At 35.7% G+C, this 25,881-nt stretch overlaps 1 protein-coding gene across 3 annotated transcripts in view; it reads right to left on the bottom strand.

Moving 5' to 3' along the window:
- PRKCI (protein kinase C iota) overlaps positions 1–25,881 on the bottom strand; it is a 70,736-nt gene that overhangs the window by 10,296 nt on the left and 34,559 nt on the right. For all 3 annotated transcript variants that reach the window (XM_086394060.1, XM_086394059.1, XM_086394067.1), the window contains 11 exons: positions 24,670–24,720; positions 20,637–20,722; positions 19,128–19,268; positions 15,134–15,188; positions 13,928–13,986; positions 10,736–10,912; positions 10,201–10,298; positions 9,199–9,285; positions 7,139–7,274; positions 1,634–1,721; positions 380–505 (listed from right to left, as the gene is read on the bottom strand). In XM_086394060.1, coding sequence (XP_086250186.1) covers positions 380–505; positions 1,634–1,721; positions 7,139–7,274; positions 9,199–9,285; positions 10,201–10,298; positions 10,736–10,912; positions 13,928–13,986; positions 15,134–15,188; positions 19,128–19,268; positions 20,637–20,722; positions 24,670–24,720 — 1,104 coding nt within the window. The remainder of the gene's footprint in view (positions 1–379; positions 506–1,633; positions 1,722–7,138; positions 7,275–9,198; positions 9,286–10,200; positions 10,299–10,735; positions 10,913–13,927; positions 13,987–15,133; positions 15,189–19,127; positions 19,269–20,636; positions 20,723–24,669; positions 24,721–25,881) is intronic.

Here is a 25,881-nt window from a genome sequence, read left to right as displayed (position 1 = left end):
CTTCACCTTTTGATCCTTTTTATCTCCTTAGTACTCTGCTTTTTCCCATTATTGCTCTTGGATTTATGCATTCAGGACTGTGGTCCAGGTGAAAAGACTGCCCTCTCTGGCCACACAATTCCTTCCTCCAACCTCTGTGATGTACAATCTGAAGTTACCTCCTTGTTGTTTCTGAGTATGAGAAGGTAACTGGCAACTGGGACCAAAAACTAAGCAGTAGGAACGATAGATCAAAACAACAAAACAAACTCATGTGTTTAGGGGTATATTTTCCAGATTATTCTTCCTCTTTCTTACTAGAAAGTAATAACTATAGCTGTCTTCATTCATGCCTTAGGATGGGTTATTCACAGAGACTCTGTAAAATACTGCAAATTACCTTGAAAAAGATAATCCTCGGTGTTTTGATCAGGGTTATCCGAGCTCCCAACAATATCAAATGGAGACCTTCCTGCCATCATCTCAAACATGAGTACTCCAAGAGCCCACCAGTCGACACTGAAACCTTCAAAATGAAATTTTAAAGCAATAAATTATCCATTCCACATTCTAAAATGTCAGTAATTTGAGATTAATTTTATTACATAATTAAAAAAATAAACATAATGAAAAAGTAAACTTGAAATGCATTATCATGATCATGGCAGGCATTGAGGATTACAAGAACATTTCACTTATCAAAGAAGGGAGGTAACTAAACGATAACTTTAAAAAATAAAATATAGAAAATGAAACACGAGTTTCTCTTCCCAAATATGTTTGTTGGTTACACTAAGCTGCAGAGACCAATATGTCTATGCCAAGTTATACAATTATCCTGTACACTTTGTCCCATCAAATATGTTTGTAATTACAGACTCAAGAGCCTGCCTCTAATACTTTGTTTTGAGGACATAATTAAATTGTATTTGAAATAACCTTGCGTGGTGTGAAATTTGATCTTCTGCTACCTGATTAAAGATCCTGAAAGGACTTTGGAACCAGATTATAAGCAGCTATCAGAAATAGCCATCCTTCTTTACAACTGCTGAAATCAAAGGGCCAGAACCCAAAGGGCCAAATGTTTTCTTAGGAAGGGCCAGAACCCAAAGGGCCAAATGTTCTCTTAGGATAAACACAACCTCTGGTTTCTGACAAGCAGGGAATCTTTCCTCCATCTTTCAGATTCCTGGGGGAAATACCCCAGGAAATCTGAACAACCTTACAGAAGTTTATGATTCTGAAATTACATGGTTGATTAAATCCCAACTCTGCCACTTTCCTGCTACATGACCTTGGGCAAGTTATTTAACTTTTTTGTCTACCAGTTTCCTTGTTTGTAAAATGTCAATTAATTGTGCTTATCTCATAGGATTACTAAAAGGATTAGATTAACTTAGTTAATATATGCAAACTGCTTAGCACAGTGCCAGTACTCTTAAGTGCTTGCCATATTCAAATTGGCATCCCCAAATACTATCAAAGTCCCACTGTTTCTGATTTTAGAATTTGGAGTTTTTAGTAGGTTTTAGGATGATCAAGAAAGTTTCTGTTAATAAGCTCAGTACTGAAATACTACAGTATACTATAATGCAATTGGTATCACATCTAACCACCCTTCCATCACATGGCCAAAATACCACCAAATTATTACCATAATCTTCTCCTCTTAAGATTTCAGGAGCGATGTAATTAGGAGTACCACAGAAAGTGCTAGTTGTATCTCCTGGCCGTAATCCTTCCTTTTATTTAAAAAAAAAAAAAAGGAAGAAAATAATAAGATGCAATATTTGTTTTAAATTAACCTCTTTTATTTCATTTTCATATAAGGTTAGCATCTATACGTAGCATATTGAGCTTAAATAAAATATCACTAGCACAGCTGCTTTTATTATTAAAACCACAGGTTGCTACTAAATACCTTAAAGAAAACTTGACCTCATTAGATATGGTAGAATTCAATTAAGACGAAAACGGCATTTAAAATAATTTATATTCAAGTAAAATTATAATATAAAAATGTAAATTACATGAGTCAAAGGAAGCATATTTTATGAAGAAAAGCTTTTAAATCCCACTTCCTAACACAACCACGACGCATTATGTTGTTTCCCTTCTGGTCATTTCTCCTAAGTCACACATTTATTGGTTTTGCATTTTAATAGCTACAGGGTAGAGGAAATTAAGGTAGAACACACTAACGTGTACGAATAGAGCAACTACACAACAACGAATGGAACAATCACCAAGAAGCTAAAAGAAACTAGTATGCAGCTAACAACAAGCCTCAAAATACAACTAGTAAAAACGGGCAAAATAATTAAGAGGATTTCAGAGTCTCTGCTATCGTCTGAATGTTTATGTGCCCCCGACACTCACATGCTGCCAACCTATGTGACAGCACTGGGAGGTGGGGCCTCTGGGGAGGTGATTCGGTCATGAGGTTGGAGCCCCATGATGGGATTCATGTTCTTACAAGAGAAAGAGAGCTAGCTCTCTGACTGTCTCCTCACCATGTGAGGATACAATGGGAAGACAGTCATCTGCAAACCAGGAAGGGTACCTTCAGACACCAAATCTTCCAGAACCTTGATTGTGGACTTCTGTCTCCAGAACCATAAGAAATAAATGTTTGTTGTTTAAGCCACCTAACCTATGGTACCCTGTTATAGCAGCCCAGACTGATAGTACAATCCCCAATCATGACAGGTGATTTTTAAAACATCTATATAAAAAAAAAAAGGAAGAAAGATCATACAGACAAAAAATTAGTAAGCAGAGGGAGATTTGAATAAAAGCTAAAGTTTAAAATATGTATAGTATACACACATATAGAATATATATATGTGTGTGTGGGAAAAGGAGGGAGACAGAGACTTCTTGCATGCAAAATAGAGACTGCTAAGCTGCTAAGTCACTTCAGTCGTGTCTGACTCTGTGCGATCCCGTAGACAGCAGCCCACCAGGCTCCCCCGTCCCTGGGATTCTCCAGGCAAGAACACTGGAGTGGGTTGCCATTTCCGTCTCCAATACATGAAAGTGAAAAGTGAAAAGTGAAAGTGAAGTCACTCAGTCATGTCCGACTCTTAGCGACCCCATGGACTGCAGCCTACCAGGCTCCTCCGTCCATGGGATTTTCCAGGCAAGAGTACTGGAGTGGGGTGCCAATTACATATGCTTTTTAAAGTACATTTGGGATACTGACCAAATACAAGGCATAAAGGAAATTTCAACATATTTCAAAGCACCATTATCATTCAGACTATTCTCTGATTAAAAGGAAATTAAATAAGAAATCAACAATAGAAAGACAATCTACCCAAACAGCCAAAACAATTTTGAGAAAGAAGAACAAAGCTGGGGGAATCACGTTACCTGATTTCAGATTATACTACAAAGCTAACGTAATGAACAGTGGGTACTGGCTCAAAAACAGGCATATAAATCAATGGAACAGAAATAGAAAGTCCAGAAATAAACCAAGCATTTATGGTTAATTATTCTATGACAAAGGAGGCAAGAATATGCAATGGAGAAAAGACAGTTTCTTCAATTAGTGGTTTTGGGAAAACTGGACAGCTGTATGTAAAAGAATAAAACTAGAACATTTTCTCCTACCATACACAAAAATAAAATAAAAACAGATTAAAGACCTAAATGTTAAGACTAGAAACCACAAAACTCCTAAAAGAAAACACAGGCAGAACATGCTTTGCTATATACTGTACCAATATGTATATTTTTTTAATCTGTCTCCTAAGCCAAAGAAAACAAAAGCAAAAATAAACAAATGGGACCTAATCAAACTTAAAGTTTTTGCACAGAAAGGAAACCATTTATAAAATACTACTAGAATACTGCTGCTGCTGCTGCTGCTAAGTCACTTCAGTCGTGTCTGACTCTGTGCTACCCCATAGACGGCAGCCCACCAGGCTCCCCCGTCCCTGGGATTCTCCTACTCAGCCACAAAAATGAATGAGATTTTGCCATAAACAACAACATGTATGGACTTGGAAGCTTCCATGTTTAGTGAAATAAGTCAGACAGAGAAACAAATACTGTATGCTATCACTTATATGTGGAATTTAAAAAATAAAACTAATGAATATAATAAGACAACAAAACAGACTCACAGATACAGAGAGCAAGCGAGTGGCTACCAGTGGTGTGAGTGAAGTAGCGAAGTACAGGTAGGGGATTAAGGGGTACAAACTACCATGTATAAAATAAATAAACTACAAGGATACATTGTACAGCACAGGGAATACAGTCCACATTTTATAACTATAAATGGAGTACAATCTGTAAAAACTGTGAATCACGATGTACAGTTGAAATATATAATACTGTAAATCAACCACATCTCAATTAAAATGAAAAACAAAAGTCTAAATACAAACTGAATAATACTAAATATACAATTAAACATCTGCTTTTTTTTTTACTTTGTAAGTTATGTAATTTCCCATGTAATTACAGATTTCCTATTATTAATGACTACAAAATTCAACTCAACATATGTACCTAGAATTTAACCATTTCCCTATTGTTAAATTACATGGTACAAAATTCCAAACAAAAGGAGGGGGAAAATACAGACTAAAAATCAGGTCTTCTTCCCATTCTTGTCTGACATATCCAGTTTCAGCTTCTTAGAGACAACCACTGTTATATGAGGTTCTTATGAATTCCTGCAGAGATATTCCTGGTATGGGGTATGTATTTTTCTTCAGATTTTATACTATTATATATAATATGAATATAAATATCTAGAAGAAATACTTAGTAATATATATTGTGACTTCAAGGGTTTTTTAAGATCCCTAACAGGGGTATATATGTTATTTTTATATATAGGCATACCATGGAGATACTGCAGTTTGGTTTCAGATTCCAACAATAAAGTAGATATCACAATAAATTGAGTCACATGAATATTTTTGATTTTCCAGTGCATGTAAAAATTATGTGTACACTACACTGTAATCCATTAAATGTGCAACAGCATCATGTCTAAAAACAAAATGCATACCTTAACTAAAAGATATTTTAAACACAATATTGTAAATCAAATATATTTCAATAAAAATTTTTAAAAAACTTTATTGCTAAAAAATGTTAACACAGGGTTGCCACAACCTTCAATCTGTAAAAAAACACAGTATCTGTGCAGCACAGTAAAACAAGGCATGCCTGTACAAAGAAATATGGATGGGATTTTAGTTGTTTTGTATTAATGGCAATGGCTTGACATACAGTGATGGTTTATGACATGCACTTGCAGGGTAAGAGTCAGAGGCAAGGGATGCAGTCTGTTAACCTGTAAAAGAGCTGTACTAAATCATTCAGCTTTGGACTGGATATCTGAATGTACGTCTATCAGCCAAATTACTTACAGCATAAAATAGATATTATTATGAAATCCCCCTGCTGATAAAAAATAGTTGGAGGCACATCAATTTATAAAATAGCTAAAGTTTTCAGTCAATAAAAAAATCAATATTCATAAAATATTTCAAACTCTGAAGATGTTAATTGCAGTTTTCATATGCCTCCAGTCATCACTATTCTCGGCATTCCTTATATAAAAGCATCTAGTGAGAAACTGAAGAAATTAAATTAAATAAACCTAAAGAAAGCATTTCTAGAAAAACTATGGAAAAAATCTTAGTGTTTTAGATTTCTCAAAGAATAATTATAAAGAAGAGAAATTCATCTAATATTTGCTTAAGGTCAGACTTTAGGCAAGTTTAAATACTGACTCTTAAGTCATAAGATAGGAACATTACAATTTCCAGGGGACTTATTTCCCACAAGCTTAAACATTGAGTGTAAATGTATTAGGTTGGAAAAGAGACAAAGTACTGTTGGTAAGGTCTCTGAACACAAGTTCAAATTCTGGGATCATTTCCTACTAATAACATTAAACAACTCCTGGAGAAGGAGGCAGAAAAGGAGGTAAGTGGAACAACCAATTTAAAGAATTACTGAAAAAAAACCTCTAGAAGATTTATCAAAGATCTTGATTAAATTGATTGAGGATCTCTGAAAAGAATGAGAGTATGTAACAAACCAGTATTATTTTTCATTAAGTGTAAGAAAAGATCAAGTAATAAGTTTTCTTTAATATCTTCTAGGCAAAACAGGATGCTCAAGTTTCTTTGAATAAAAGAGTCAGGCTGGGATTTCCCTGGGTAGTCCAGTGGTTAAAAATCCACCTGCCAATGTAGGGCACACAGGTTTAATCCCTGGTCTGGGAGGATTCTACATGCCACTGGGCAACTGAGCCCCTGCAACAATTAGCGAGCCCAGGCGCCTAGAGCCTGTGCTCCAGAAGAAGAGAAGCCACTGCAACGAGAAGCCCGAGCACTGCAACTAGAGAGTAGCTCCCACTCACCGCAACTACAGAGAGCCTGTGTGCAGCAACAAAGACCCAGTGCAGCCAAAAATAGATTTAAAAAATTTTATTAAAAAAAAAAAAGAGGCAGGCCCTAGAGGCACTTCCCTTAGGTGAATGGGGACAAGCAGTTAACACATTCACATTCACAGGCTTGCTACCACATTTACCGTGTGAAGAAAATTCTGTCTAGGTTATTTTGACAAGGAGAGTAGTCCCCTACACATTTTCTGAAAAAAGACTGGACCTTTAAATGAAACACTGTTACAAAATGAATAAAACACTCAGACATAAAGGACATGTCCTAAGAATAACTAAAATTCTTAAGTTTGCTCTATTGTACTTTATGTCAGATATTTAAATATGAAAAAATGTTAGATTCCCTGGGAAAATCTTGAGCGCATTATAAAGAGTCACAATCAAAAGGCAAAAACTTGGAAGATGATATGCAAGCTGTGGTGCTAAAGTCTGGGATTGCAGATAGTCTTTACCTACAGATTTTATTTAATAGTAGCACGACTTTCAAGATAAAAAAATACAGACAATAAAAAGAAATGAACTTTTACAGCACATGTAACTTCATAGAAAATGTGGAATTTCATAAATGGATAGGAGATCAGTACAACTGTCTCTGTTTAGGATACTTTTTGCCATTTTAGCACAAAGTAGCAACTATTTCCCCAGTTTTGAATGTAAAATTATTTGACCAAAACAATTTCCTGAGCTGTTGAGATCTTCTCAAAAACTAGAAACTTCCCTCACCTTACACATGCCATAGTCAGTGAGTTTAATGTGTCCTTCAGAGTCCAGCAACACGTTGTCCAATTTCAAATCTCTATAAATTATCCCTCGTTCATGAAGATAATTTAATGCTAGACTGATTTCTGCAGAGTAAAATCTAAAATAAAATGAAAAATTAACTCATTTGATTCAAGTTTTTAAATCGTGGTAAGTTTCTAGAGGAAGGTATTTAAATCCTACTTCCATCTGCAAACCAGAACATCAAAATCATGTCAAAAGATTTTTTTCCTCCCAATGTTTTTAGGAATAATACCAAAACACAAATTGAGGCACCACTTTAAAATAGCTGAGCCCCAAACACAATTATAAAAGTTCCAGTCTAAATTAAACCCATACCTTTCATAAAGTTTAATTTGAAAGTCTCAAACAGGGATTCCTAATCTGGGTCCTTGGATGGACTTCAGAATGTCCACACTCCTACAACTGGATACAAAGTTGTATGGATATCTTTTATAGTTTCCACAGTTTTCATCACTTCTCTAAGGGACAAAAGACCTTCCAAAAGGCTAAGAACCACTGATTGGTCAAAAATGGAAAGAATACTGAAAGCTGACCATTCAAATAATAAAACCCACACCAAAATTCTAAAAAATGAGTTAAATTATTCTATAACAGGAAGACATTTTCAGAACTGCCACCAACTCATTGGTGATAGGAAAATTTTTGACCTGAATAAACTGCTTTGGTGAGTATTATCGTGATCATGTTTGGAGATGTGTAATACACACCTTCTAGCTACGTAATTCTAAAAACAAGGAACTTGAGCCCTTATCCTGTATCTGGTTCCTACAAAAGCAAAGATGGTATAAAACCAGAACGGGCACTTTAATAAAATAAAAATTAGGCTACTTTCCCTTAGTCCAACGGAACAAACAAGGAACAAATACTGGCTATATCCACAATTCAAAATATCATCTGTGGCTTTGCTATGAAGGGTGACCATTTGTCAAAGCTGAAATAAATAATGAACATACAGTAAATTAAACAAGATAGATTAATACACTTTATACCTTCCTATAAAATTGAAGGTTATTAACTCTTTTTGATAAGAAATATCAATGAATAGCAAGATTTCCACTAAATAAGCTATTTTTTTAAAATGAGTCTCCAACCTTTGTTAAATACACATACAAACTCACTTGCTTCCTTTTGGCATTACTCTCGTGAAGTGCAGAAGGGTAGAATTATTTCTAATTATGAGTAAAAAACAAAAAATACGGCACTGACGGATTAAACTTCTTATCCAAGGCCATGATCCTTCCCCACCAAAGTCCTCGAGAAACTATTTACTATCTTGTATAATAACATCAAATTAAGGGCACTAAACAAATGATATTTAATACTCTTTTCTCTTATTAATCAACATATATGGAATCAGAGGGGGGGATGCCAAAGGCAGAATAATTCAGAAACTGTAACTATGGAAGAAGAGTCAGAATTACATCACAGTTAAGAGGAATTGTTTCATTACGCTCAAGCAAATATGAACAATAACCTTTATTCTATTTTATTTCATTTTATTGGCTGTGCTGTGAGGCATGCCAGAGATCTTAGTTCCCTGACAGGGACTGAACCCATGTCCCCAGCACTGAGGGCACAGAGTCTTAACCACTGGACCACCAGGGAAGTCCCAACAGTCATCTTCTAACAAAAAACTGTCAGAGATCACTGCATACATAATAAGATGAATATGTGCTTATAAATTCATTAGTTATTTCAGTGGCTGATACTGAATAGACAAAATATTTGAAAATAATTGAGCTTAGTAGACTAAAGGTTTCCCCTTGAATACTGTTTATACCTCTCAACTGCTTATATTATTAAATATGTAATACATAATGCTATATATGTAATATTACAATATAAATTAACTTTTAGCTCAGCCTCTACATGACTTACAGAGAATTAGTTGGAATCAAAATAAATGATTTATCTACTGTTTTGAACCACCGACATATAAAAAGTCCCAGAACTACTCCTACCAAAATCCAACACACAGAAACAATAAACACAAAACTTACCTGGCATGCTCTTCAGGAAGTTTTCTTTGTCGTTGCATATGAAACATTAAATCTCCTCCATTAACATACTCTATAACAAAGAACAATCTAAAACACAGGAGAGAACACATGAAACCAAGACCCAAAATAAGGCTGTGTCACTTCTGCAGTTTAAACACTAGAGACCAGTCACAGTACAGAGAGCCTTCTACAAGATAAACCCGTAACAAACATTCCAGGAATTTGGTGGAAACAAAGAGTGACTGGAGGAGAAACCACAGAAGATACAAGAAAGCAAACCAAAGATAATAATTCTGTAACTTGCTACTTTCATTCTCAAGTAGTACCACTTGCGATCCAGAACTGTCACTCCCACCCCAATTTTAGAAGGTGCAATGTAAGTCATTTCCAATCGTCATTTAAAGTGAAAGAAGTTAGGATTTACCACCTAATTAACTCTAGGAAATTTTAAGTCCTAAAACTAGAATTTTGGGGATATTTAAAAGGTTGGATATCTACTTTCTCCTGCCATAATTCTGACTTTTTTTTGGTGTAAAGCAAGTAATTTCCTCGGAGAAGGCGATGGCACCCCACTCCAGTACTCTTGCTTAGAAAATCCCATGGACAGAGGAGCCTGGAAGGCTGCAGTCCATGGGGTCACGAAGAGTCGGTCACGATTGAGCGACTTCACTTTCGATTTTCACTTTCATGCATTGGAGAAGGAGATGGCAACCCACTCCAGTGTTCTTGCCTGGAGAATCCCAGGGACGGCGGAGCCTGGTGGGCTGCCATCTATGGGGTCGCACAGAGTCGGACACGACTGAAGCGACTTAGCAGCAGCAGCAGGTAATTTCCTAATGCTGATCCAACAGGAGTTGCAGGCAATTATGAACACAGTACTGTTGTGTTTCCATGTGATTTCCACTTCAGGAATTACTGTAAAAAGGGTTCTTACTGTATAATATACCAAAATGTTCTTATTGTGTCAAACCCAGGAATCATTCCATTATCTTTCAATCTTACCTGCTTTCTGTCTGAAAGCAAGAATGCAGCCCAACAAGAAAAGGATGATTGGATGCCTGTTCAAAAACATGTTTCTCTGTCTGTACCCAGTCAATATCCTATTTTAAAATATGAAAGAAATTTATGTCAAACTAGAATGACAGTATCAAAACTATGACAAATTTGTTCTTAGTAATTCTATTACCATAAATGCAATTACTAACTAGGCTAAACATCAAAAGCATTGATAATCATGAAATAATAATTTACATACAAAGAGAAACTACTACCCAGCAAACCTTTCAATATTATTAAAGAGTCTAGCAAACTTTTACAAAGCTCAAGTACTTTCCCTTGATAATAATATGGTTTGATGTTTATTTTTTTTTAATCTAATAATCATCAGACAACTTTAAATATATATTTTAAGCAGTCTGAAGCATGTATTTAGAAAAGCAGACTAAAACAATAAGGCACAAACATTGACATCTTTTCTGATATCATACGCTTAAGCCAATGTAATAGTTTAGAGGTAATAAAACATCATTGTGCTTACCTCATCATCATTGACAAGCTCTTTTTTCACAACTTTCATTGCATAAATACGATCTGTTTTTTTTAATCGTACCAACAGTACTTTAGCATAACTTCCTCTTCCTATTACTCGGAGCAAATCAAAGTCCTGAAGACCTAAACTGGAAGAAGCTTTGCCACTTTCCCTGGTGTTCATTGCCTGTTGAGGACATTTATATCAAAGAGCTATACCTGAAGTATTTTGCATAACAAAATATACTTCTAACACCTAGCTATACCTGTAAGATGTTTAAATATTTTCTGATTTAAATTCTTAATTATTTTCTTACATCAACCCAAATGATAGAATCGCACTACTTAAGAGATAGGATAAATTCATAAGTTGAGGTCAGAGGGGTGGTGTTTGGAATGGAGAAGAAGCTGAAACCTGGGAAACTTTAAAAGATGTCTTTAAAAGAATCTGATAATTTTGGGGAATGGAGGCAATGAAGATATAAGCATTAAAAAAAAAAAATGACACTAACTTTGGTGACCAGGAGATTGGAGGTATCACTGATAGAAAAAGAAAGTGTGAGCACAGGATAAGACTGGCAGAGTTGATGAGATAATGAGCTCAGTTTTTCACACTGAAGTTAGAAGTTACAGTGAGAAGTTACTCATCAAGATGAGTCTGCTAGGAGCTTAATGTATGAAAGCTGAGTTAAAACTACAGGCAGAAAGCAAGCATGAGGCAGCTCAGCTAATGTAAAACATTCTTATTTACACAATATCAAGCCTTCTTTGGAATGACAGTCAGCCCTGTAAATCATTCAGAACCAGAAACTTAGGCTTCTGATTCTTCACAAAGAAGACTAAAGATAATCTTTTATTAGATGCCTGCAAAATTCTCAGCATACAACCAACAGATGTACGCATGAGAATTAAGTGTGAATTCTCTGAAGTGAAGAGTATAAACAAAAGCAAGCAGCAACTTTTCAGAAAGATAAACTAGTAAGCACCAATTGGGTGGGAGGGAAGTATTATGAAAACTGAAGGAGAATGATGATTCAAAAGAAAATGCAGAAATAATAATGTGACTTGGGAAACAAGGATAAATGAACAGGAGTGAAAGAAACCAGATTAGGCCAGATTAAGAATGCAGAAAATGGTAAAAAAGATAAAGCAATGTATAGACTAAGTATGGTTAATAGGAAACCATAAAAGAGAATCAAATGGAGTGAAGGTAACAGTTTCTTCACATAAACAATAATAAGTCTGAATGAAATGACAGAAGCCAGAAAACAGTGGAAAGTCACCTTTTAAAGGGCCCAAACCCCCCTCACCCCCGATGTTCTACAATCCTAAAGCCTGAAAAATAGCCTTCAAAATGAAAGTGAAAGAAACACATTTTCAGACAAACAAAAACTAAGGAAATCCATCACTAGTTATTCTCACTAAAGGAAACACTGAGTTTTTCAGGAAGAAAGATGATCTCATATGGAAGCAGACACACAGGAAGGACACAGAACAAAAGAATAAGATATGGATAAACCAAAGTAAGGACTGACTGTTCAGAAACACTAACACACACATGCAGAATTTTAAAATAGGACAGAAAAAGCACTAAAGGCAAGAAGTGAGCATGAGTGAATTTAAAGTGCCTTAAGGTCCTTGATATCCTGGAAAATGGTAAACATATTATTAATAATCTGTATTGAATTTAAGTAAATTAAGGGTGTAAGATGCAATCCCTAGAACAACTAGTAATAAAACAGCAAAAGAATGTCAAACAAACTAAAAGAGATACAAGAAACTGGGATAGGAGACTAAACAGGTAACCAACAGATGTGCTTCAAAACAGTACAGGAGTGAGAGAAGTGAAAGTCGCTCAGTCATGTCCGACTCTTTGCAACCCCATGGACTACAGCCTGCCAGGCGCTTCTGTCCATGAAATTCTCCAGGCCAGAATGCTGCAGTGGGTAGCCGTTTCCTTCTCCAGGGGATCTTCCCAACCCAGGGATCAAACCCAGGTTTCCCAAATTGCAGGCAGATTCTTTACTGTCTGAGCCACCAGAGAAGCCCAAGAATACTGGAACGGGTTGCCATTCCCTTCTTCAGGGGATCTTCCTGATCCAGGATTGAACCTGGGTATCCTGCATTTTCAGGCAGATTCTTTACCATCTAAGCCAAAGGGAGTGAGAGAAGCTGGTAGACAAAACATGTACAGACAATTGTTTTAACTGGGTAATGGACACAGGGGGTTGTTATAGTATTCTGTTTACTTTTATTGATACTTGACATTTTCCATAATAAAAAGGTAACCCAGAGTAAAACATAATACCACTTATCAAACAATGGAAAGAGAAAAGGAGGAGGCAGTATACTAGTTTGGGTGCTAGTGGTAAAGAACCTGCCTACCAATGCAGGAGATGTAAGACATGGGTTCGATCCCTAGGTGGGGAAGATCCCCTGGAGGAGGGGCATGGCACCCCACTCCAGTATTCTTGCCTGGAGACTCTCAAGGACAGAGGAGCCAGGTGGGCTACAGTTCATAGGGTCGCAAAGAGCCAGACACAACTGATGCGACTTAGCACAGCACAACACAGTATGCTAGTTTAAACCTTTCGTGGCCAGAAGTATATAAAGTTGAAAAACCTGAAAAAGAAAGGGATAAACACATTGTGGACACAACTAGAAAAGATTAAAAAAGGTTGTTTCTCAGAAGTCAAAGTGGGAGTGAAACGTGTGAGGCATGCTAAATCTTACCATAAGCTTTTTTTAAAAAATTGGTTATCATTTTAATTCAACATTTTAAATTAAACTGTTTAAAAAACTGATAAACTGTTTAACAGTCAGAAAAAAAGATGGGCAGTTAAGATGTTTAATTATTTATACTTTAAATAAACCATTAGTCTGTAAAATGGAAGGATCGAGATTTTTAAACAATACTACCAAGTATTTTGAAACACCATTCTTAAGTACATTATAATTTTTAGATTATGCTACCTTAAAATGAAAATAAGTTATCCCACCACACCAGACTGTTTGATTTAAATGATTTTAGTAATTTAATTAACAAATTAAATCAGAATAAAACTCTAGAATCATTAAAAATCATCCCTATATTTTTCCAGTATGACCTAAAATTTAAGCAAGTCAATCTGTCATGGTTTTAAACTGTCACGTGTTATTAAAAAGCTGATGACACAATGTACCATAAGACTAATTATCTTACCTCCTTTTCTTCACCAACTTGGTCCAAACTCTCATGACTTGAAGGATTATATGGAATTACTAAAAACCCAATCCCAAACATTTAAAAAAAAAAAAGAAGAAAAACACAGTACACATTAACTAAGTTACACAAAATTTTCTCATTTAATTTTTCTTACTTTTTATTTTTCAATAATTGTTCATCATTTAAAACTGAGTATCTGTCCTATTAATAACAAATTATACATAAATATCAGTTAAATTCTAATCTCTAATGAGGGTAAAGAGAACGAACCAGTCAATAGCAACTACTGATTTTAACAAACACTTTTGCTATTTTAAAATATATTTTTCTTCTTTACAAATTCCTTCTAAAAGGGTAACCCTCTAAACCCTATTTAATTATATTAGTATGACTGAGACATAAGAGATGGAGGGTCTCTAGTTTAGACTAGATTGGACTCCAGGTTTCTATTCCTTAAAGCAGCTGGGGCCAAAAAAACCTACATTTCATATAACTAGCTTCTTCCATGAAGAAGATGCCACATTCTGTCCTTCTAGAAAAAGTCCCTTTTTCTTGATTCATCCCAGATCAGGCTGCCATGTCCCATGTAATTGCTCTCCAAATTTCTCAGAGACATACTAAAGGTTTTGTATCTACTAGACATTTGAACTCACATGATCTTTCTTGAATTTTTGATACAGCATCTCTGTATCTTTTACATCATTTCTTCATCTCATAATAGAGTTTTATTTTAAAATGTCACTTGAATAGAGTCAACAGTCCACAAAATCAATACGTCTTCATTATTGAAAAAAAGTAGATTTGGTATATAAAGAGGTCTCAAAGAAACTTATCGGAATTAAAGGAAACAATCATTTGCTGTAGTTTACATAGTTGTCTTTTAAAAATGCCAAACATATATGTTAAATACTGTGATTGATGTTAAATCCCCAAAATATGGTTACATGGAGAAGGAAATGGCAACCCACTCCAGTGTTCTTGCCTGGAGAATCCCAGGGACGGCGGAGCCTGGTGGGCTGCCATCTATGGGGTCGCAGAGAGTCGGACACGACTGAAGTGACTTTGCAGCTTAGCAGCATGGTTACTTAGCTTTTATTTGGGAAGAATATAAATGTCTTTACATTTAGGTGAAAGATTCACATACAGAAGTCTTTAGGTGACACTTTCTTAATGAGCAGTAGCTTGTGCCACCGTCATTCTTACCTGTCTGTGCATGGTCTGAGTGCATGGATGACTGGTCCATGGGCATCATTGGTTCCTACAATCATTTCCAAAGACACAGTAACTTAGTGGACTCTTATCAAATATCAATACTTCCATAAATCCAGAAACAATATCATTTTGATGAGACACAGCATATTAAAATTTAAATTTGAAATGTAACTTAGTAAGGATTATACTACTATATACAATTTATTTTTAATTGTATTACATGAAACAATACAACATTCGTATGAATGAGGTAATGTTAGCCACATTTTACAGATCACAGAAAAACCAAAATTAATTTCAGTACCTTTTAAATCCTTCTGCATTTATGAACTCACACAAGTCATTCCATTGACTAAGAATACTCAAGAATATATCAGTAATCTGGATAAATTATTTTCACAATTTCTGGCTTTCTGCTGTTGTTAAGATTGGCTTTCAACCTCTCTAACCATAAATCCATTTGTAAACTTTTTTGAACTAGCTAAATAACGTTACTATCAATGAGCTACCAGTTAAAACCTACTTTCACAATGTCCAGAGCAGGTACTAAGAATAAATATGTTATAATCATTCTAAAACAGTGGTCCCCAACCTTTTTGACACCAGGGACTGATTTTGTGGAATACAATTTTTTCACAGACCCAGCATGTGAGGGTTTTGGGATGATTCACACTCATTACATTTATTGTGCACTTTATTTCTATTAATATTACATCAGCTCCACCTCAGATCATCAGGTATTAGATCAGGCATTAGGAGCCTGGGGACCCCTGTTTAAAAGACAACTTAGAAAGACAAATGCAGCATTTCGTGCGCTCCTGGGTCCCCATGGATCGGCATCCAGTGAGCGGAGCGGAGGGGTGCGGACCACAGACCCAAGGCATGATGGTTACTAAGAGACTTCCCACAGTACTTCTTCATTCCATGTGGACTCCTTCAAGGGCAGTGGAGCATCACAGCTTCCCTTGAACTTTGCCTGGAATATATAGGTGAACTATAAAGAAGGCTGAGCGCAGAAGAATGGATGCTTTTGAACTGTGGTGTTGGAGAAGACTCTTGAGAGTCCCTTGGACTGCAAGGAAATCCAACCAGTCCATCCTAAAGGAAATCAGTTTTGGGTGTTCATCGGAAGGACTGATGTTGAAGCTGAAACTCCAGTTTTTGGAGAGCTGACTCATTTGAAAAGACCCTGATGTTGGGAAAGACTGAAGACAGGAGGAGAAGGGGATGACTGCGGATGAGATGGTTAGATGGCATCAGCAACTCAATGGACACGAGTTTGGGTAAACTCTGGGAGTTGGTGATGGACAGGGAGGCCTGGCGTGCTGCGGTTCAATGGGGGTCGCAAAGAGTCGGACATGACCGAGCGACTGAATTGAACTGAACTGAACAGAAAAACAAATGCTGTTCAAGGACAATGAAAAAACCCTGATGTTGAACATCAGATCTGTATTGTGAGCAATGCTTAGAAATCCATGAGTTGACACATAGTATTATGCCTATCATCCCTGTAGTTCCCTCAGTGAAATGTGTTGCGAAAAGCTCTTCCTTCGTGGTATAGATTCATGAAGAAGCTAAATAGCATGAATCCTTTACGTTGACAACTGTGAATTTAAATCTCCTGTGAATCCTATGTGACAACCACACATACCAACATGATTTATTAGTATTATATCAATATTTTTAGTCCTACTGTATTTCAACTAAAAATGTCACTATACAATGGTACATGAAGTCAAGACATAAAATCAGGGCAAATACAAAATATTCCATCCTTTGAGAAAGGGAGCGAAAAAATAATGTGCTTTGCCTATTGCACTTTTATGTATTAGATCCTTAAGTATTTTATTCACCACACCCAACTGAATGGTTCACAAATGTTTCAGAGAGGAAAGGATTATTTCTCTTTAACAATGAGGAGTTCAAGTGCTCTCAAAGCAAGTATCGGACGGTAATCACCATGAAGGACAAAGTTGATTATTGATATTTATATTACTCATTCGTTAGCTTGCCAAAGGTTCTAGATCTGTTACCACATTTTTTTTTTAATAATATCCACATGTGAAAGTGAAAGTGGCTCAGTTGTGCCTGACTCTTTGTGACCCCATGGACTATACAGTCCATGGCATTCTCTAGGCCAGAATACTGGAGTGGGTAGCCTGTCCCTTCTCCAGGGAATCTTCCCGACCCAGGAATGAAATCGGGGTCTCCTGCATTCAGAAAAATCATGTCCTTTGAATTTCCATTTTACTGTATAGGATCACGGCCATGTGATTACATAAAATTGTTTAGTTTCCTTTACGTTTCTCCTGTTTGATATAATCAGCCTTTGGTTCTATCACTAGCATTGCAAGTAAAAAGAAAAAAAAAAAAAAAAAGACAAATGCAGATCTTTTAAAAAATGCTCATCTTTTAATCCAGTAATTCTACTTCTGCAGCCTTAAGGAAATAATAAGATTAATCTACCAGGAAGTTTACTATGATTTTCCTTATAGGAAAATGTAGAAAACAACTCAAATAGGGAACTGGTTAAATAAATTATGGTAAAGACACAAAAAAAAAATGTGCAAAAAAATGAAGAATATATAGGTACAGAAAGATGAACAAAATATACTGTTCAGCAAGAAAAATGGGTTAGAAAACAGTAAACACAAAGTCAAATTTTTGTTAAAAAGTGTGTAAAAGAACAAGACATAAAAACATTATATGCTTTTTGATGGATAAACACACCACCTTCTATGAAGTAATCTCAAAAAAACTCACAAAAAAAACAAAAATCATAATCTAATCAAACCTCTTCACATTCAACTGTTAACACACAGAAAATAAAGAGGACAGGAGACCATTTTAAACATAACCATGAAGAAGCAAGAGAAAGATTCTGAAACACTTTAAATGATAACACTATTTCTTCTACAATTAAAGTATAAGGAAAAGAGAGAGAGAGGGAAGAATCAGTAAATTTAAAAATATCTTAGATGTATCAATTAATTGTAAATATGAATTTAATTTAGATCCTGATTCCTAATGAAAATTATGAAAACAAAATTACAACATTTACGTGACAACCAAAATTTTGAACATTGGCTCGATGGATATTTGACAACTTCACCGCCCCCTCACAACCCCCTGGTGGATCCAGGCTGAAGAATCCAGTAGTCCAGTAAGTGCAGATGCAGAGCAAAAAGAGGAATTTGTTTCAAAATACTATAGGATGAAAAAAAAAAAACAACACACCAAAATACTATAGGATGAGTTCAGGCTAACTGGGTATGGGCAGAGATTGGTCGTGAGGTGGTAACTGTTGGAGCTGGATAACTGGTATATGAAAGTTCATTATACTGCTCCATCAGGTCTTATATATGTTTACAAATTTTTTAATATAGAAGGATTTTAAATCTTTATGCATATAAATTTGCATAGCTCTGGAAGAATATGCACCAAATGACCATTACCTTTACATAGTAGATTTAATGGAGGATATTTATTTAAGTTTTTTATTCATCTTTTTTCTATGATGAACACGTTTTAATTTCATATTTAAAATAGAAAGTGAAAAACAAAAATTTTAAGTGCAAAAGCTTCCCCATTATCTCACACTTCACATAGCAAACAGGAAGCCTCTGACTCTTCTCACCTGCTTTATGCTTAGTACAGATGCTACAATAATGGGAGCTTAGACTGAAGAGTAGCTAAAAGAAGAAAAACATAGCTTTTAAATGATTCTCCTTACATTTTTCTAATTTAGACCAAAGGATTTTACAGCAGGTCAAACAAAGAAGTTAACCATATCCTTTAAACAAATTTGTAGTAATCTAATTCCAAATTCACAATATGTTAACTGTACTCCTAAAGTGTTCCTAGTCACATTCTGTAACAACACTGTTGAGCTTTGATTCCTTAACGTTCCCCTGTTTTAGTCTTATGTTCTAGCAGAGTTATAAAAAATCCTCTATCAAAGAAAAATTAGACAATGGTGTCTTACCGGTGGCAACGAATGCCGCCCACATTCAATTGTGACAAGTTTGTGGCACTTCTTATGAACCAGGAGCTTGCAGTTGATACACTTATATCCTTGACGTCCAAGTCCCCAAATTCGGTCAGTGCAGATGGCACAGTGTGCACGCTGGAGAGATTAATTCAAGAGTATTTTTTTTTAATTAACAAAAAACACATCATAAACTTTCCCAACAGTTTGCTCATAGAACAGTGAAATAAGTAGTTTTCTTCTCTAACTCAAATTCCTTCATCATACACAACTTAAAGCTATGATGGTCATGGGAAATAAACAGAAAATAGAGCTTGTTTTAAAGAGACAGTGAAATTTGTAACCATGACGTTTCCTAAGTCCATGGATTTTCAGTCTTTTTCTAATTAGGTTCAGAGTAATGAAAATAGGAAAAGTGAATTAAACTTGAAAAACATGGCAGAAAACCTGTGCAAGGACTCTCAAGCAAACATAAACCTTCTAGACTGTTCAGAGGTCAAACATGTCTTATGCAGCAACATCTAAAGTGACTTTTCACTTCAAAACTTTTAAAATATCTCTGCAACTGGGAATAGGAATTTGGGGACCTCAGGTGGTGGCTTCTATTACATTAATGAACTGAGAACTCAGCACAGTTAGAATGGAAATGGAATCCATATATTTGTAGTTGTCAAGAGTAGGTAAAAACATGGACTTCTGGAAAAAGACTGCTTTCAAACCTTGGCTCTGTCGCTTACTAGCTGGGTTATCTTGGGCAAGTCATTTGACTATTTTGCACCTCAGTTTCTTCATCTCTAAAATGGAAAATAGGGACTCCCCTGGTGGTCCAGTGGTTAAGACTCTGTGCTTCCACTGCAGGGGGCACGGGTTTGATCCCTAGTTGCAGAACTTAAGATCCCTTAAGCTGAGTGGAGCAGTACATGTCAAGCATTCAGAAGAGTGCATGGTACATAGTAAAAACTAGGTAAGTGTCTGCAAAGATCATTTTCTAAAACAGAGAAAACTAAAGAAAAAAACCCAATAGTAAATGGTCTGCAAACTAAACCTTGCTTATTTTTTAGCTGTCTTGAATTATATTCAAAATATCCAGTTTTCTTACAGCTATGGTAATCATATAACTAATCATTCAATCTGGAACATTTTTAAGAGTCAAGAGATGCTATTAAAAAGTGCTTCAAGATAGCAAATGCACTACACTGGGCAAACTGGGAATTATAGGTCACCCTACTGGTGACTCAGGCAGTAACGAATCTGCCTGCAGTGCAGGAGCCTCAGATTCCTGGGTCGGGAAGATCCCCTGGAGAAGGGAATGGCAACCCACTCCAGTATTCTTGCCTGGAGAATTCCATGGACAGAGGAGCCTGGCGGGCTACAGTCCATGGAGTTGCAAAGAATCGGACGTGACTAAGCAACTAACTCTTTACTTACTCCTTTAGAAGGGAGTAACAGTAGAGAGGAAAAAAACAGATTTCTCCAATTATCAACATTCAGCAAACTAAGGTTTACCCTGTTGAAACGCTTGGCTTGAAAAGTGTGTCCATTTGCACAATAAAGCTTTCTCCAGCGGCGTGCACCTCGTCTGTAAATGGATTCTAAACAGAGATTAAAAGTTTTTAAAAAAGAGCAAGTGTGATTATAAGTCATTTTATAATAAAGTCTATGATTTTTTATGATATTCACTACAAAAAAAATATATTGATTAAAAACCTGAAAGTGAAAGAATAAAATAGATTCATCAAGAGATCAGATGAAAATAAAGCCCATGGAGTATAAATATTTGAAAAACTATTACTGCTTTTCTGTTATTTTTTCCCTTTTAATTTTGAAAAAATTGTAAGCCCACAGAGAAGTTGAAAGAATAGAACAATAAATGCCTTCATCTTTCAACCACATTTATCAGTTACAATCACTTTGCCACATTTGCTTTCTTCTCTATTTACACACACACTTTTTTAATGAATCATTTAAAAATAAATTGCAGACATCGTAACAGTTCACCTTTAAATATCCAAGTATCCATGGCCTGAGATTAAAGACACTCCCCCTAATTCTATTTGACCACAATACCATTACGGTGTCTTAGAAAGTTAACATTAATTCAGTAACATCTAATATACAGTTCATATGCAAATTTCCCATTTGCCTGAAAAGTATCTTTCAGTTTTCTTTTTCTCTCCGGGATCCAGTCAAGATTTAGGCATTGCATTTCGTTACTATACCTTTTCTGTCTCTTTAATATATGCTAAACCAATCACTCTGTCTCATTTACTGTTGTTTGTTTTTTATCATGTTGAAAAAGTTTAGGCAGCTGTTTTATCTTAAGTCCTACACTCTGGATTTGTCTGTTTCCTAACTAGACTCAAATCTAATACAGATCTGTAACACTTCCCAGATATTAAATACTTTTGGCAAAAATAACACATAGGCGATGTGTATTTCTTACTGCATCACATCAAGGAATATACAAATGTGAGATTGTTGACTCCTACAAGGTATTCAATCACTCTATTAAAGACAGTGATGGCTAGTTTTCTTCGTTTTATAAGTATAGTACTGTATAACGAACATTTTGTAACCACAAGAATATTCTCTTCCACAACAATCTTTCATTCAATGGCTTTTATATTTTTAAATACTCTAAATACTTTCCCTAAACAAACTAAGAGGTTCCATGAGATCAAATCAACTCTACCAGTGTAATTTTGGTTAAATCAATCACTATTACATATATTTCCTATTTAGTCATTCCACAGTAATAGAAATACTGTGGAGAGTCCATTAGCTTTCTAAACTCATTTTAAAGCAAATATAGCACTGGGTCTATTATTTAAAATTAATAAAGAATAAAACAGGTAAAATGCTCTGAAATAGAAATCCTGAGAAGCATAATGTGTGTGCTGTCCACCAGGCTCTTCGGTCTATGGGACTTTCCAGGCAAGAATACTGGATTGGGTATTCTTATTCCAGGCAAGAATACTGGATGGGTTGCCATCTCCTCCTCCAGGGGATCTTCCCCACCCAGGGACTGAACCCCCACCTCCTGTGTCTCCTGTACTGGCAGGCGAATTCTTCACCTCTGAGCCACTAACATGCGTGTGTGTTAGTCATGCTTAGTCACGTCCGACTCTCTGGGACCCCAAGGACTGGGACCTGCCAGGCTCCTTTGTCCGTGGAATTCTCCAGGCAAGAATACTGGAGTGGGTTTCCATTTCCTTCTCCAGTAGATCTTCCCAACCCAGGGATCAAACCTGGGCCTCCCACCATTCCAAGCAGATTCTTTAACATTTGAGCCACCAGGGAAACCCTAATACAGAACCTCAAATATGTATGCTTTTATTTTTAATTATTTATTTTGTTAGGAATAACCAAAGAAGAAAGTTTGTTACTATCTTAAACTAAGAGTATCTTATTTAAGAAACTTTCATGAACTATACAACTTGATATATCTCAGATTTAAACATGTTAATGTTGTCTAGGAATTAAAAGAGCCACCTAAAAAAGGAGATCACCTTAACGGTTATCAATTTTCCTTCATGCTCTAGTTTAGTAATATTAATTATACCAAGGAGGAGTATATCAAAATCTCCACCAGCAAATTTTAAAGTGGCAATGTGAGCATGAAATATAATGAAAAGTTAGGAAACGACATTTTATCTGGGAAGTGTACTACAGACTCATAATAGATTTGGACCCATGGGGTTGTGCAAGCAAGACTTGCTACAATGACAAGACTTTCAAAACTCTCACCTGGACAAAGAGAGGACAGCTGCTTTTCCAACACCTCTGTGAAGGCAGCCCATGCTGGCTGTAACCCATCTGCCACCGGAAATCCAGTAAAATACTCCTAGCTGAATCCAAACCTAAATGTTTCACTATTCCTTCAGAGCCCTACCTACTCCTTATATTTCCCCACCTTCCTATTAAGTTGTTATTGTTGTTCAGTCACTAAGTCGTGTGCGACTCTTTGCGACCCCATGGACTGTAGCCCACCAGGCTCCTCTGTCCATGGGGTTTTCCAGGCAAGAATACTGGAGTGGGTTGCCATTTCCTTCTCCAGTCTATAAAGTACACAGCCACAACTCTATATAGAAACACCTAGTTCTTTAATTTTTCCTTTTTACCAAGTTGCATAAAGAGTTACAGAATTAAAAGTTTAGAGCTATTTCACTTAATAGAAAACAAAACATTTACCACTATTCCTTCTAAAGTCATGGATATGTGCAGAAACCACAAATAAAAATGGGTTCTTTAATATCTATAACCTATAAATTATACCATATATCAAAAGTAATAACGTGATAAAAATCACTGCAGATGGTGATTGCAGCCATGAAATTAAAAGACGCTTACTCCTTGGAAGGAAAGTTATGACCAACCTAGATAGCATATTTAAAAGCAGAGACATTACTTTGTCAACAAAGGTCCGTCTAGTCAAGGTTATGGTTTTTCCAGTGGTCATGTATGGATGTGAGAGTTGGACTATAAAGAAAGCTGAGCATCGAAGAATTGATGCTTTTGAACTGTGGTGTTGGAGAATACTCTTGAGAGTCCCTTGGACTGCAAGGAGATCCGACCAGTCTATCCTAAGGGAAATCGGTCCTGGGCGTTCATTGGAAGGACTGATGTTGAAGCTGAAACTCCAATATTTTGGCCATCTGATGCAAAGACCTGACTCATTTGAAAAGACCCTGATGTTGGGAAAGATTGAAGGCAGGAGGAGAAGGGGACAACAGAGGATGAGATGGTTGGATGGCATCACTGACTCAATGGACATGAGTTTAGGTAAACTCCGGGAGTTGGTGATGAACAGGGAGGCCTGGCGTGCTGCGGTTCATGGGGTCCCAAAGAGTTGGACACAACTGAGCGACTGAACTGAACTGATACGTAAGCTTGCATTTTCAAATTCCATCAGACTGAAGAGTTGTCTGACTCTTTCAGCTCATCTCATTAATGTTAAGCAGTGGATTAGATATTCAAAAGAAAGTCCCATAGCAGTCCCTAAGGATTCATGATAAAGCATTTAGAGGTAAAGTGTCATGTCAACTACTTACTCTAAAATGATACAGCAAAAAAATAAAAATAAGTGTTTGTTGTGTATATACATGTATGTATATGTGTGCACAGATACAGAGATAAAGCAAATATAGAAAATGTTAATAACTGGTGAATCTAGGTAAAGGATATATGGGTATCTTTGTTTTCAATGTTTCTATGTTTTTTAAACTTCTCCTAAGGTTTGAAAATTTCCAAAATTAAAAAACAAGAAATGACTTATAATGAACTTAATTTTCCTTTCAAATGCACAATAGACGATTATCAGTAAGTTGTAATCAAAAACTACCTGCTTTTTTTTTTTAACTGCCTGATTTTGATCTAGCAAAAGTAGAGAATTTAGGCAGTGTGCTAATCTATTCTCAATTAGACTTAAGAATGGAAAAGAAAAGAAATTAATTAAAAGTTCTAGTTCTGATTTCATTTCACTTGTGCCATTTTATCATAAATAACTCTACTCAAAGGTATGATGTAGATAAACACTTACTATCTTCCCCTGGACAGGGCATTCCAGGACGTTCTGGTACACAAGGGAATACTGAAAGACAACAAATTAAAATTAATACAGCATGTTTAAAAACATACAAATTATACAGAATTTTAAATTAAAAAATCATATAAGTTGATCGAAATGTCAAGAGCCTCTCGTGACATAAGGTATTTTAGTATATGGTCAGTATGATTTTTGGAAGGGATCCATTTTACCAAGGCTATAATGAAAGAAGTTCTTATGAAAGCACCATCCATAAAAAATGTATTAGAAGCTCAAATTACTCATTCCTGTCCCTATTACATCACCAACTGACTTTTTTGTCATAGAGAAGTCATTAACTATTTCCTTAAATCTTTATTGTAGTAACAAATCTTCTAGGATGAAGAATTAAAATTGCAAGATGTATTCAAATATAAACATAAGCCACGATAGTTTTTAAAAGATGTATATACTAAACTTCATTGAAAACCATACCCAAATACAAAAACATAAGCTTTGTCTAAGGAACGACACATCCATAAACATGCTAATTCAAAACATTCTTAAAGAGAATATAATGAAATAGCACATTTATGAACATTTAGTCAACTCTTTGTGATGTACAAAAAGGACGTGGTTTAGAACACAGAATATGGGAAGTACAGTTCCTGAAATATTTTTGAAAGTTGAAATGTAAGCTAACTTCTGAAAACAGATCTGTGATACAGCATAAAAAGCAACAACACTTAAACTGCTCAAGACTATGGATCCATAATTTCTTTAAACATCCACTGTAGTTTTATTCTAGAAAGAGACGATCAAAGAATGACTTCTAAAGTTCTTCCAGGATCTCAATAAATTAGAGTGTAAAAACTTTGGGAGTTACTATGTCAAATTCCTAAGGAAGACAAAAATCAAACTTGTTTTTTAAGAAAACACACTGTAAAGGAAAGTACAAAGGAATGACAACAAGGTAATGAAATGAGTCATTACACTGAAGGGAGATGTGTGTTTGTTTCAAGTTTTAAAGAGTTCCTTAGGTTTGGTCTCCTAAGGCTCCCAAAAATGTTATATGAAATACTGCTAATGTATTACAATTATATTAATCATATTAAGTGGGTTCTACATGACATAAAAAATTTGAGGGGCAGGATGGCAGAATGAAAAGAACAGGTTTGGGATGAAAATATCTGGATATACAACCCAGGTCTACAGTGTACCAGTTAC

This window comes from Bos grunniens, chromosome 1 (genome assembly GCF_055505025.1).
Source record: "Bos grunniens cultivar Pamir isolate PY7600 chromosome 1, Bosgru_T2T1.0, whole genome shotgun sequence".
NCBI classification, from domain to species: domain Eukaryota; kingdom Metazoa; phylum Chordata; class Mammalia; order Artiodactyla; family Bovidae; genus Bos; species Bos grunniens.
Note: the sequence above shows the minus strand (reverse complement) of the source record. Positions and strands in the feature narration are given on the sequence as shown.